General features: G+C 46.1%; 1 protein-coding gene across 3 annotated transcripts in view; it reads left to right on the forward strand.

The window, feature by feature from the left end:
* The window catches only part of spg (dedicator of cytokinesis spg), a 212,128-nt gene that overhangs the window by 70,788 nt on the left and 128,596 nt on the right, over positions 1 to 12,744 (forward strand). For all 3 annotated transcript variants that reach the window (XM_075896109.1, XM_075896111.1, XM_075896110.1), the window contains exons 15-16: positions 3,904 to 4,004; positions 4,737 to 4,986. In XM_075896109.1, the coding sequence (XP_075752224.1) occupies positions 3,904 to 4,004; positions 4,737 to 4,986 (351 nt within the window). The remainder of the gene's footprint in view (positions 1 to 3,903; positions 4,005 to 4,736; positions 4,987 to 12,744) is intronic.

The following is a 12,744-nucleotide window of genomic DNA, read 5'->3' on the forward strand; positions in this document are numbered from 1 at the left end:
CAGGCCGAGTGATGGCTGTCTTCTCCAAGCTTCAGTGCAAGATGGCACCGGCGAGACTTGTCCCGCGTGCCCTCCGCTGCTGCGGACACCTCCTCTCCAGCTTCGCCACCGGCTCGCGCGGGTGCCTGCCACCACTGCGGGTCAACGCGGCATTTGGCCAACTCCGCCGCACGCCCTTCCAGGAGCCGAACGATGCGGATGTCATGGACACTTCGCGTGGGTCTGCTGTTGCACTACTATGCTACTATGGAGTCGACCAGTCATCAAGGCACATCGACGGTGACCAATACAGTTTCTGTCTTGCAAGTGGTTACGACGATCCCGGCCCAGACTGAGAGTGTGCTCACTGGGGCTGCACCCGTTGGCGTCCCAGCTGATCGTGTTCTTGATGCGCCTGCTCCTGCCATGTTGCCTGCAGTTGGGCATACCCGGACTATACATACTTCGACTGGGAGTACTTCTACTGCGAAGATGGCTGTTCCGGTAGCGCCCGCTGCTGCTGACCATACTGTACCCACTTCGGTCTTATCTGTCCATACTTCGCTTGTGCCTGCTACTCCCATTCTGCCTGCTGCTACTTCCACTCTTGCTGTACTTCTTCCGACTGATGATGATCTCCAGGATATTATGTGTGATTGCCGTTTACCGGAGGTGCACCTGCTGAGCGTGGCAGCCGAGATTCCAGAGTCAGTTCCGAATTAGCGTGCAGCGGAGGTGCTTCCGCTGGTTGAGTCTTCGCGGGTCGTGCCCGTTCCTGTTCTGTGCACGGTGCCTGCATCGGTGGCGTTGAGCCGTGTCCTGTCTAAGCTTCAGAGCACGCTTGTTCTGGCCCCTACTGTGCCGGAAGTGCATTGGAAAGACAGAACATGGGCTAATTTTTTCGCACCACCGGACTGCTGTGGGAGGCGACAGTGCCTGTCTTGGAAATGGCAGCACTACAGGCATCGACGCCGTAGACTTAAGTGAGACAGTGACTATGCTGACATCCTCTCTCGGAGGAGGGGATGATGGCATGGTGTGCAGCGCGTGCTTTTTAGCGTGTGCTTTGTATTTCTGCATATGCTGTAGAATTCCTTGTGAACTTTTCTGTTTATAGCATACATTTTTATTCTTATTTTGTCTTGTTGCATGTTAGGACCCCGCATGCTGTTAATTTCAAGGGGGGGGGGATGATCTGGTATCGGGGTTTCGGTTCTGGTTTTGGAACCTGTTGGCTGGACCCTAGAGGGCACTGTACATATGTATGTATCGAAGGGGTAGACACAGTATGCAGTGCGTGTGGAGAGGAAGAAGAAACTGCCAACACTTGATAATGTTCTGTAAAGGGCTTCACTCTATAGTTCAGTATGATGGCGCAGAGTTTTTCAAAGCATTAGGGTTTAGGGACAGGGAGGGCAAAATAGACTTTAAGTGGGTAGAATTAACTAGAAGGAGGTTATCTGATTGGTGGCTAAAGTCAAGGCACGAGTGGAAATTAAACCCTTCACTGCAAAGTACGAATACTCAACCTCACTATTTAAAGGGAAAAAAAATAAATCTAGTTTTTGGTTCATTAAGTATGACTGCTTGGTGGCGCTGGCCACCGCCCGATCTAAAGGGTACAGCCATATCTATCTATCCATCGATCCATCCATCGTGGTGCTTGTGTATGTAAAAAAAGAGTTCCTGCTTGGCTACTGGCTGCTGCGTACGTCTTGTCGGCCGGCGCTTCAGAACCGTGCCTAGTGTTCTCAGTGTGGCGGGTCCGCCGCACGGTGCTACACACATCTCGAAGGCCATGCTTTCCAGGCTCACATGCCCATTGCATGCCACTGTGCGCTTACAAACAGGAAGGGAATGTGAACACTGTAACGAGATCGCTGAGTGGCTTTGAACTTTCATTTTGGTGTCCTCGGCAATGAGTCTTTTTTAAAAACAATACGCTCGCCTGTTAAGACCTGCAGATCACGCATTGAACATACTGGTGCACTCACAAGCACCGCGCAACAAATCAGATCAGCGCGATAGAATAACACCGCCTTTTCATCACCTGCGTACCAAGAGGGATCGGAACTTGTTGGAACGCGGCCAGAAATTGATCAATAGTTGCTAGGAAAAATGCACTTCCAGGACTTGAGCGCAGCACAGCATTCGACATAGCGTGCGTCCCGCTGTGCCGGAGTTTGATACACGGGTGCACCGGTCCCATACTTCTGCAAGAGAAATTCATGGGGATTTTTCAAATATTTGTTATAGCCAATAGTGCAATATATCCAAGTTTGACATATCCAAGATTGACTATATAATAATATATATATATATTACACTTCTTGGCGGGAGTGCTGATATAAAAAAATACTGGATGTAGAACAATCTGCTTCGACTGGTTTTGGTTTCTCCCTCTGTTTTCCCGGCCTTCTCAGTATCCGAGGGGCAAGGGGTAGCCTGCTGTCTTGACTAAGCCCATTTCGGCACTATAACACAATGTCAGCAATTATGTTATTGGCACACACAGCCAATGACTGAGCAAAGCTTCCTCCATATGTAGCTTGTGCCATAGTGAAGCATAGTAAATGCCTGGCCAAAGTACATCACTGCAAGCTCAGTGTGCCATTTTGTAGTGCAGAGGACCAATCGACGAAGTAGGTGCAATGCGGTGTTGTCCGCATGCAAAATTACTTCTCTCACATATGAGGGGTATTGGACAGATACTAGAGTGGGGCAAGAGAATGGTTTCTTGAAATGGATGTCCGCAAGATGAGCAGCATGCGATATTCATAAAATGGAATGGCTGCGGGTATCTGCACGAATTGGCAAGCTTTTTGGGGAGATTAAAAAAAAACGCCAGGCCTGCGTGGAAGGTCCAGCACAGTAACAGTGAAAGCTAGAAGAGCAGCCTTTCGGAGCCTTTTTGAAATACCCACTGAGTAACTACTGCAAGGACACTTGCTTGATACTCACTAGGGCATTAATAATAAACCTTTTGGTAGTAGGACGGCATTCGCTATGCTATTTTTCGTCATTCTTCTGAGAAACGTGGTATCCTCTAAACGCTTGCAAGGTATTCCCTGCCAATTGTTCATGCAGTGGCTGACGACGATGAGGAATTATGGCTGAAGTGGGTATGTGCCGCAGTTAATAGGGGAGCAAGAACAAGTTTTTGTAATAGGTTGTAGCATTGGACAGCCCACTCGTTATGCTATTCGCATTGTGCGACAACTGTTTGTTATTTCGCTGTTTTATAACGCTTTATAAGCTGTAATAACGTGATTGCTTTCCCGACATCAAGCCTGCCTAAGGCAAGTTTGCCAACAAGTCCCAAGCACCGGTGTGGCTCAGTGGTAGAATAAAGGGCTGGCACCCAGCGGACCCAGGTTCGAGCCCCACTGAGTCATTGACGCTAGTACTTTTTTCTGATTTCGTGAGATGTGGTTACGAATACCAGCGGAGGCGGTGTTTGTACCAAAAGGTTTATTATTAATGCCCTAGTGAGTATCAAGCAAGTGTCCTTGCAGTAGTTACTCAGTGGGTATTTAAAAAAGGTTCCGAAAGGCTGCTCTTCCAGCTTTCACTGTTACTGTTACCACCGCCGTCATATTAACTTTTAATATTGAGTTTTAAGTTAATATTTGTCATAATAACTTTTATTATGACAAATATTGACTTTTAAGTTAGTATTTGTCATAATAACTTTTATTATGACAAAGTTAATTGCCCACTCTACTAGCTTTATTATATTGAGGCTTAAGTGTATGTCCTTTATACATATAGAATAGGGATTTTCCAGCCACTGCATTTCAAGCAAAGAATAGGGATGCTTACATATTTGAGTGTAACTGTACCCTGCCTGCTGTTCCCGCACACAGACATATATATATACACAGAGAATGTGTGCGTGTACTGAGTGTTTTTTCTTTTGTGCAGGTGTATATACTCAGTCTGCTGGAGAGTCCCAAGTTTGAACACTTCAAGCCGGTCTTGGATGCTTACATCAAGGGACACTTTGCAGCAGCCCTCGTCTACAAGTGAGCCTGCCTGCCTTCACTTCTTGGTTTTGCTTACGGTCGCTCATTCTTCGTTGTTCAGCAGGTCCACTTACAGGGCATGATGCTGCAAAGGGTGGCACTGCATGACAAGGATTCTGAAAATGATGCACCATTTGCAACCACACCAGTGTCCTTAGCTGCAAGCACTATACAGTACTTTAGAAAGAATACATCTATTGCACTGGTTCCAAGAGTTGTCAGTTTTTTAGGGGTGGACATTGGACATTTTTAGAGCAAATCGGGGGGGGGGGGGGGCGGCACAGGGGGGTGAAGGGGTGCGAGATATTAAGTTTAGGAACTTCAAAGTTTTCAAGCGCTCTGTTTTCAACGCAAACAGGCATTCCATTTATGGTAGCACATTTCTTGAACTATGACACACATATAAAAAGAAGTAAGTGCACTTGTGTTGTAGCACTGGCACTGGAGTATGTGATCCTTGAAACTACTAAGTCGCCTGTTTACATAACCAGATGGTGGTAGTTTGTTCGTTGGTGCTGCGCACACATAGTTGCTATTTACTGCTTCCTCAAGCAGGCATTTCATGGGGTCAGTCAGAGCAGTGGGCAGCCTTTCCATCACTGTGTAAGCTGTGAGGAGCACCTCATGACCTGATCACATCAGCTTTAACTTTCATGCACCGTATTACACACAAGCATGTCACGAACAAGGTGCTCCTGTGTCTTGCCTAATTCCGTGTTCTGTGCTTTGCAGGGGCCTGCTGCGATGCGTGGCACATTGTGCGGAGCTGGCCAGCGATCCCGGAGATGAGGCCGCCTCTGTGGAGCACTGCTTCGCGTCACTCGAGGCAGTCATGCAGTTTGTGGTGCAATCGCGCCTCCTGCTCAGCCGTGCGACCGGCACCGACTCGAGTGATGGCTTCTGGGCTGACCTGCAGCCTATGTTGGCAGCGTGTGAGCGCATGCTCGCAGTAGGGGCCTCGGGCCTTCCCACCCTGGCACAGGTGAGCATTCCTTAATTATAACATACTGTGTCTCATCTCAGGATCAAAGTAATGGCTCCTCTTGAAAAGCTGCATGGGAGGTCGGCGTCTAGTGTCTGACTTGCACTGGTATTATAAACAACACGAAGGCCTTGTCCTACATCAATTCACTGTATCAACACAAAGTTAGGTGGAAGTACAGCTAAAACTTGATAGAACGAAGCGCTTAACATTTTGTAACTTCTTGTCTATAGAACACCATGCATTTGTGACCTCGATAAAGTAGAGTCTTGCTATGGTGAACTTCATAGGACTGCTGAATTCAATTCATTAACCTGAAATATATTAGTACTGAAAGATAATTACAGTAAAAGTTCGTTAACTCAGATCTCACGGTACTGGTGAAAATGTCTTAGTTAACCCAATTTCGGATTATAAAATGAACCATCAAAACAAAAGGAAAATGTACGCAGCACAGACAAACCTTTATTTCATGAAAAACTGTGTCAACTTTGTCTGCCTCATCATCAGAATTTGTGCTAGAATGAACTTCTTCAGCCCAATCTGGTGGTGGTGTGCACGCTTGCTGTCGCAAGAACTGATGCAGAACTCCTCGAGGACAGCGAGGGCATCTGCGGCCTTCTGCACAGTGCGATTTTGCATCGGTTCATCTTGAATGTCATCTTCAGAACAGTGATTCTGATCTTCTTCAAGCACTTCATCAGTCAGCAAAACAGCAATGGCCACACCATCATCAACGTGCACAAACACAGCCCAACAACGCAACAACGGTTACTATGTCAAAACGCCAACTCGCTTAACAGTCAACTTTTTTGATGTACGCAAGCAGCGCACGCTATGCGCGAAGTCACATTGCAAAGAAATCAGCAGCGTAGGCGTCGCGGGCAACTGGAGTCGGCGCCATGTGCGGCGCATTTCGCAGATACTGGGTGCACCGGCAACCCAATCGCTTCTGCCGGGTGGTGACTAGCACTACCTGGCCACTTCCCCTCTCATTCACTATCATCATGATCATATTCTGCTGCTCTTCGTTCAGTTTTGGTTTCTTGAAAACTTCTGTTCTGCCGTCGGTTACTGCGGTGGAGCCGGGACTCCATGCTTTCAGTAACCGCAATCGGTTACTGAAAGCATGGAGCACCGATAGCCCTCTCTAGACTCATCTGAGTTAACCGGTGGGCATCTAAATCCCTCCGAATGAACAAGCATTTGACACCATTGAAATATACACAGTTTTTCCGGGACCGGGCCACGTGTCCAAGTTAACCGAATTTCCGAGTTAACGAGATCCAAATAAAGAAGCTTTTACTGTATTTTAATGTTACTAATGCATAACTGCCGTGTCTCCTGGATTTTCAGGAAGACTGCCAGACTCTGACCCTTTCGGTAGGTTGTATACTTAAAATCACAATTTATGTGCAATATCTGGCAACATTGACAGCAGTATAATGAAATCCAGGCTTTTTGTGAACCTATCACCCATTGCATATTGTCAAAGTAGTAGGGAAGCCCTCTCTGAGTGGTTTGTTTGGTCACTCTAAGCCATTATAAGACCTTAGTGCTGCCATTTATCTTACAGGGCAGGCACTGGTTGATGATTCAGCGAGTGAATGCCATTTGCTGACTTTTTACAGTAGCACTAGTCTCTAACTAGACCTTCTGTCGCTCTCGATGTGAGCTCTGCTGCTTTGTGGTTGCATCATCACTGTGTAGGCCTAGTATCAGTCATAGCCGTAAGCCAAGATATGGTGTACTGCCATGGGGTAGTGTGTGTCATCTGGCGCCGAAAATGTGGCTCTTTTTTGCGATGACGACCAGCGGTGCCGGGGCACATCGTACTACTGTCGCCACCTGTCGCCACCTCTGAACTAATTTATGACAAGCTGAGGTAAAAAGCCTCCGAGATTGGTGGTTGTAGTTGCAACGCCGATTGTGTGTGTGTGTGAGGAAAACTAGGGGAGACTCGTCGACTGCTGCCGTCTGTTTTCCACAATGTGTGAGCGAATTCTTGCACATGCGTGAGAGACTCGATGTTCACGGAAGCCTGATGCATGGAAGTTCTCGCAGAAGCACAGGAATTCCGGGCTCATTAATATAGGTCATGTAACCCCCACCCTGAATGCATTGTGCACCTGTTTGATGAGTAAATTGTCTAAAGAAATGGAGCGGTATTCATTAAGTGTTCTACTTTTTTTCTATTGAAAACCATCCTACTACTCTTCTGGCTCATCCAGGTGAGGAAGGTCGTAGAACTCACCTAATGAGTACGTTGTCCTTGGACAATCTCGTTTGTTTCGTCGCATGACTTCAAGTTAGTGTGATAGTTAAGCAGGGGTACATATGCATAGAATGAATAGCGATGTTTTTTTTTATATGCCTTCTGTGTTAAAAATATTAAGGCTGCAGACGATCCAGGTCGCTGTTCTGTTATAGGAAGAGTACAAGTTCAGACAGCGCAGGAGCAGCTTTATTTATCTCGCTAATGCATGAAAATGTTTTAGATGTGTTGAAATCTTGCAAATACTTTTAAAATTTTCAAATATTTTCATTATTATTGATTAATGTGGCTATTTTTCTAAAGAACTGCACAAAATTTTACAATGCAAATTTAAACCACGCACGCCGGGCACACCTTTCGATTGTGGTGTCCTGCTGGTGACGTCATTGCAAATGCGACCACGGCATTACCGCCCTATTCTAGTATATCATAACCAGAGATCTCAAATGCTTGGCTTGCCTTGTGGACATTTGACTTGTGGCTTGCAGCTTCACGAGGAATAAGCTGCATGTGACATCGCTAAATGGCATTAGCATTGTTCACTTGCCTCTTGCAATTAATGACTAGAGCTGTGCAAATAGCAAAAGTTTATGCGTGAAGGGAATTTGAATGTTTTTGGACTACTACTGGAATATTTTTCAAATACTTTGAAGCTAAATTGCAGAATTAAGTTGTAAAGGATTCTTAAGGTTCCATGCAAAATTTCTTGAGAATGGTCAGAAAACGCTGCCGATTGGTAGTAGAGGCTCCCGACAACACGCAAGCCAAATATTATAGAGCAGCACGTGGCCTGGAATTCACAATAAATTATCAGTCAGCTAGAACTAGTTTTCTTTTCTGTCGTCAAATCACGAAAAATAAGCCCAGTAAGCCCATCTACGGTATTTACTTGCATAATCCTTGCACTTTTTTTGGCAGAAAATTGATGCAAAGTTGGGGGGTGCTAGAATTCCGCGTGGAAAACTTTCCATGAAAACGTACAGAGCGAAAAAGAAAACGAAGTAGCCACAAATCGGGATTCTCACACCAGCAACTAACAGCAAGCTTTGAGAAGTACTAATTAAAACTACCTCAACAATAAAAGCACAAATTTAACACAAGGCAAGATTTATTTGAGACGCAAAAAGTGGAAGCAAATAGTCGAGAATTGGAATACCATACGCAAAGCTTGTGGGTGTTGGGGGCGTGGCAGTAGCGTTCGTTGCTCAACAGGAGCCCTCAAAAGGTAAGCATAGGACATAAGTATTAAGCTGATAACTATTTAACAGAATCGTTCGCAGTTTCTTTCTGAAGAATAAAGTTTTCCATCAATCCCAGTTTTAGGCACACGGCAGGCCCAACGCGTCTTGATGGCTTTCAGCTGCCGCCACCAGTAGCGAACACAAAATTTGTATGCTCTGAAAGGCCTACCGGCGGCCCTGTTGCGATTGTTTAGATCATGTTCTATCACTTTCAACTTGAAAGCAGTTGTGTAGTTTCAGTATCTCCCCATAACGTGACAAGATTACCGACACAACATACAAAACGCACCGCAACGCGCACTTGCCTCTTTGGCTTGGCTTAGATTGGATTGAATCTCCGTGCAATAATAGTACGCTTGATGCTTAAGAGATGGCACCAGATGGCGCTCGCTATCATCATCAGTGGCTGGAACGAGCAGACGACATTGTTGCGGCAGTATTCGGGGGTGCGATAATTACTCGAGGGTAAAAAGAAATCGTATTTTTGTTGGGCGATGTGGTTGGTGCGAGAATTATGCGAGTGCGAGGATTACGTAAGTAAATACAGTATCTGCCATTGGCTGATTTGAACATGGTGTGCTCGGTTGTTACAGAGGTCGCCGCGAGAGGTCGTCACTTGTCTACATGTGTGCGTGTGATCGCATCGAAAAAGTCATATATTCAGAGGGAAAAAAAAAAGGACAAAAAATGCTGAAGGCCATGAGGCGCGAATGACATTTTTTGTTTGCCCCTCCCACTCCTCCTTGCTCAGCTTCCAGTGCTTTCGTCGGGACGAGAGAAGAGAGAATTTGATTGCAGCATGTAACAAATCTTTGTAACTCTGCTCGTACTAGACGGATTCTTAAACTTTTTGTGGCGTTCAATTTGTGAAGTAATACACTTTTCTAGTGAATTAATTCCATGGTTACTCAAAAAAGTGTTTCAGGACCCCTTTAAGCATACTCTTATAGAATTGGAAGTTCATAAAACAGGGTGTGGAGCCGACGTTTCGACAAGTGGATTTGTCTTTTTCGAGGCTGAACAAATCAGTTGCGGTCCTGAAAAAGACAAGTCCAGTTGCCAAAATGTCAACTCCACCGCATACACCCTGTTTACAAATTTTTCATCGCAAGCTACCGTCTTCCCTTTCTTGCTTTTCTCTTGGATCTCTTGGGAGACTGTGCCATGAAAGTGAAAGGCAACGATGCCATTTGCCGATGCCGTTGCCTTTCACGTGTGCTTTACACGTGAAAGGCAACAATGCCATTTCCTCAGCCTCTCCTTCTCTTTCAACTTCTCTGAAAGTCCAACTGATGCGGCAGACAAAGATGGGAGCTCCCTTCAAGTCCAAAGTTCCAAATGGATCTCGTAGATGCCACTATATAAGAACATCTGAAATTTAGTATGCTAAAAATGTTCGGCGTTAAAATTTTCGGTATTCGTTCCCTAATTTCATGTTCAAAACAGTAGTATTCGCTGCCACACCTTCATGTTGGAACCAGTGTTTTCGTGAGTCAATGTATTTGCAACCGTAGCAGAGGCTGAAAAGCCAGTTTGCCACAATAAGAAAGTGGGATGGGCTGATTAATATTATCAAAAATCAGAATCAGCCACAGTTAAACAGACGTTGACTGCATTTGTCTTCTTGAAGTTCAAGTAGTTTGAATAGTGAAATTCTGGTGCAAATTGAATCGAATAACAAACACTATCAGAAAAATATTCTAAATTTAAAATAATTGCACACCTTTGTTCGAGTAAGATAAAACCACAGCATTCTTTTCTATCTTACTTTTTCCATGAGGCAACCCATGTGGTCACCATGTGTGGAAACATAACCGTGAAACTAAATCTTGATATTTCACGATAGGTGTCCAGATTTGAGTCATTCTGTTGATCAGTGTAGATATCTTTCTCGAATCTGGAAGGTGTCCTTTCAGAACTGATCTACGTATGAGATATGGCGTTATGTAGGCGTTATGTAGCATTTTGTTCGCACATCCTCTCCCCCCCTTCTTGCTTCAGCATTCTCCACTGTCCCAATCTTTATTAGACTGATTTTTATGACTCCAGCCCACGAGCAGAGATTAGTTTTAGAGCCTTGCTTTAAGCAAAGAGCATGGGCACAAAAAGTACCTTCAAGTATACTTGAAGCAAGAGCATGAGCACAAAAAGTACCTTCAAGGATACTTAAAGCAAGACAGTATAACCTCATTACAGTAGACCTCCATAGTGAAGAGGATTTTGCTCTGTTGTAAAAAAAGTATGTAAAATTCAAGTACTTTTGCAATATACTTTGACGGAAACGATTAATGGGTCCATTTTAACCAGAAAGAATCACGAGTCACGATTTCTTTTTTCAATGGGGCTTAAAAAAGTTGATTTTTCGGAAATCACTCTTCGGTGTATGTAGCCCTTTTTTTATGATTCCAAAATGTCTTCACAGGAAACTACGTGAAAGTGCTGTAAAAAGTTTTTTGTTCTTGCCGAGGTGGTCACGCACGCACGCACGCACACACACACACACACACACACACACACACACACACACACACACACACACACACACACAAAACGACAGTTTTCAAAAACGTATACCTTCTCGACAGCACAATGGCCTACCTCCACTTTGGGCTCAAGGTAAAAGTGCAGTCGAGCCCGCTTATAACGAACCTGAACCTGACGCGGCATTCATTGTATCCCGAAGTTCGTAGTAAATAAAATGCAGCTTTTAAAAAAGTTGCGAGTGAAAACACAAAATTTTTTGCCCTGAAAAGTCTGTGATGCACGTGTTTCAAAGAGCAGAAGCAATAAGGGCTGTCTCGAGTTTATTTAAAACAGCAGTGTGCTCTTTGCCGAAGCCCGTGGCATAAGTTGCATGAGGCACTGGCTCTACAGTTTCGTCATTCTCGTAATCCAATTCCTCCCAATCGCTCTTGCTGCGCACTTGATTCACAATGTCCTAATCCATGCACGGTTCCGTGGTGTCGGCATCCCCATTGGCTGTGATTAAGCCATTGTAACTGATGTCCCACCTGCACTGCCAGGTCAGAGTTGACGACGCGCTGCCACAAATTGTTGCCTGAGTGGTCCTGTATGGAAGCTTCAGGCTCAGCATTGGGCCCGATGTCGACGAAGTCGGCCTTGCGGAAACAGTTTCGCGCGCATGTAGCCATCACCGCCACCCACGAAATAGTCATCATCTCCACAACCGAACACCGGGACGCCTGAAGCAGTAAGTTGGCTGCCAGGTGGCCAACAGTTATGAGCAAGCGCTGTGACGCGGCACCTAACACGCGGATTACGCCAAAGCCCAGCGGTCCACTTTCAACATTTTGCTGAATGGCAGTAAAAAAACATGCAAGGCCTCCCGTCGACCATCCTGACCAGACACGCACACCGAGAGCGAGCAAGACGCGCACACGAAACACGCATGCCAGAACGCGTGGTACAGCTCTGGGCCCGTTTATAGTTACAAAACAAAACTTCTGAATTCGAGTCAGCAAGGCTGGCGCCATGGAGCAGTGGAGATGGGCGAAGGAGTGTCAAGAAAGGAGAGCCGATTTGCGAGGGAAGGGCAAGGATTTGCGATAGAGTGACGAGAGGAGAGGGATTTGACGGGTAGGCGACCTTGAAAACCTAAACGCGCGGCAAGGAGGCAGGTCGGGCAGCTTGCTTGAAAGGTCCGGGAAATGCGCCACTTGCGCATAGAATGCGCAAGCAGAGGTCTAAGGACGGCTGCGTGGATCGGGGCACGCGACGGTATTAAAAAAATTGCCGGCCGTGGCCAAAGAATCGTTTTGTTGCGCCGGCGGGCTTGCGTGGCCTCACAGACTTCGATATTTTGTGGTTCGCTTCGTGCAAATCAACAGCCATTTTTATGCTTCCACACCCGTGTGGAGGGCATGCTGAGCCGAGTGCGAAGTGAGCGAGAACAGGTCCTAAACATGAAAAGAATCGCGAATCATTAGAGTGGTTGGTGTAGCGTACGTGCGGGCACTAGAACGATACTATAAGACAAGACGCAGACGATTGGATACAGACAATGTTGGCAAATGGTCTGGTCACTCCAGGCCGGCGACGTCAATGGCAGCACCAGCAATCAAAAACAGGGGAGATGACCGACCGGTCTTCAAAAGATTGGTGGCAGTGTGAAAGCATGAGACACGTCTGGCAATGTGGGGGCTCAGAGTTGCGGGGGACAAAGGACGGAACAGTGCATAACAAAAAGCGGTTGGGGAGAGCGGCAACTAGAGGGGCGCGGAA

Source organism: Rhipicephalus microplus, chromosome 5 (genome assembly GCF_043290135.1).
Source record: "Rhipicephalus microplus isolate Deutch F79 chromosome 5, USDA_Rmic, whole genome shotgun sequence".
NCBI lineage: Eukaryota > Metazoa > Arthropoda > Arachnida > Ixodida > Ixodidae > Rhipicephalus > Rhipicephalus microplus.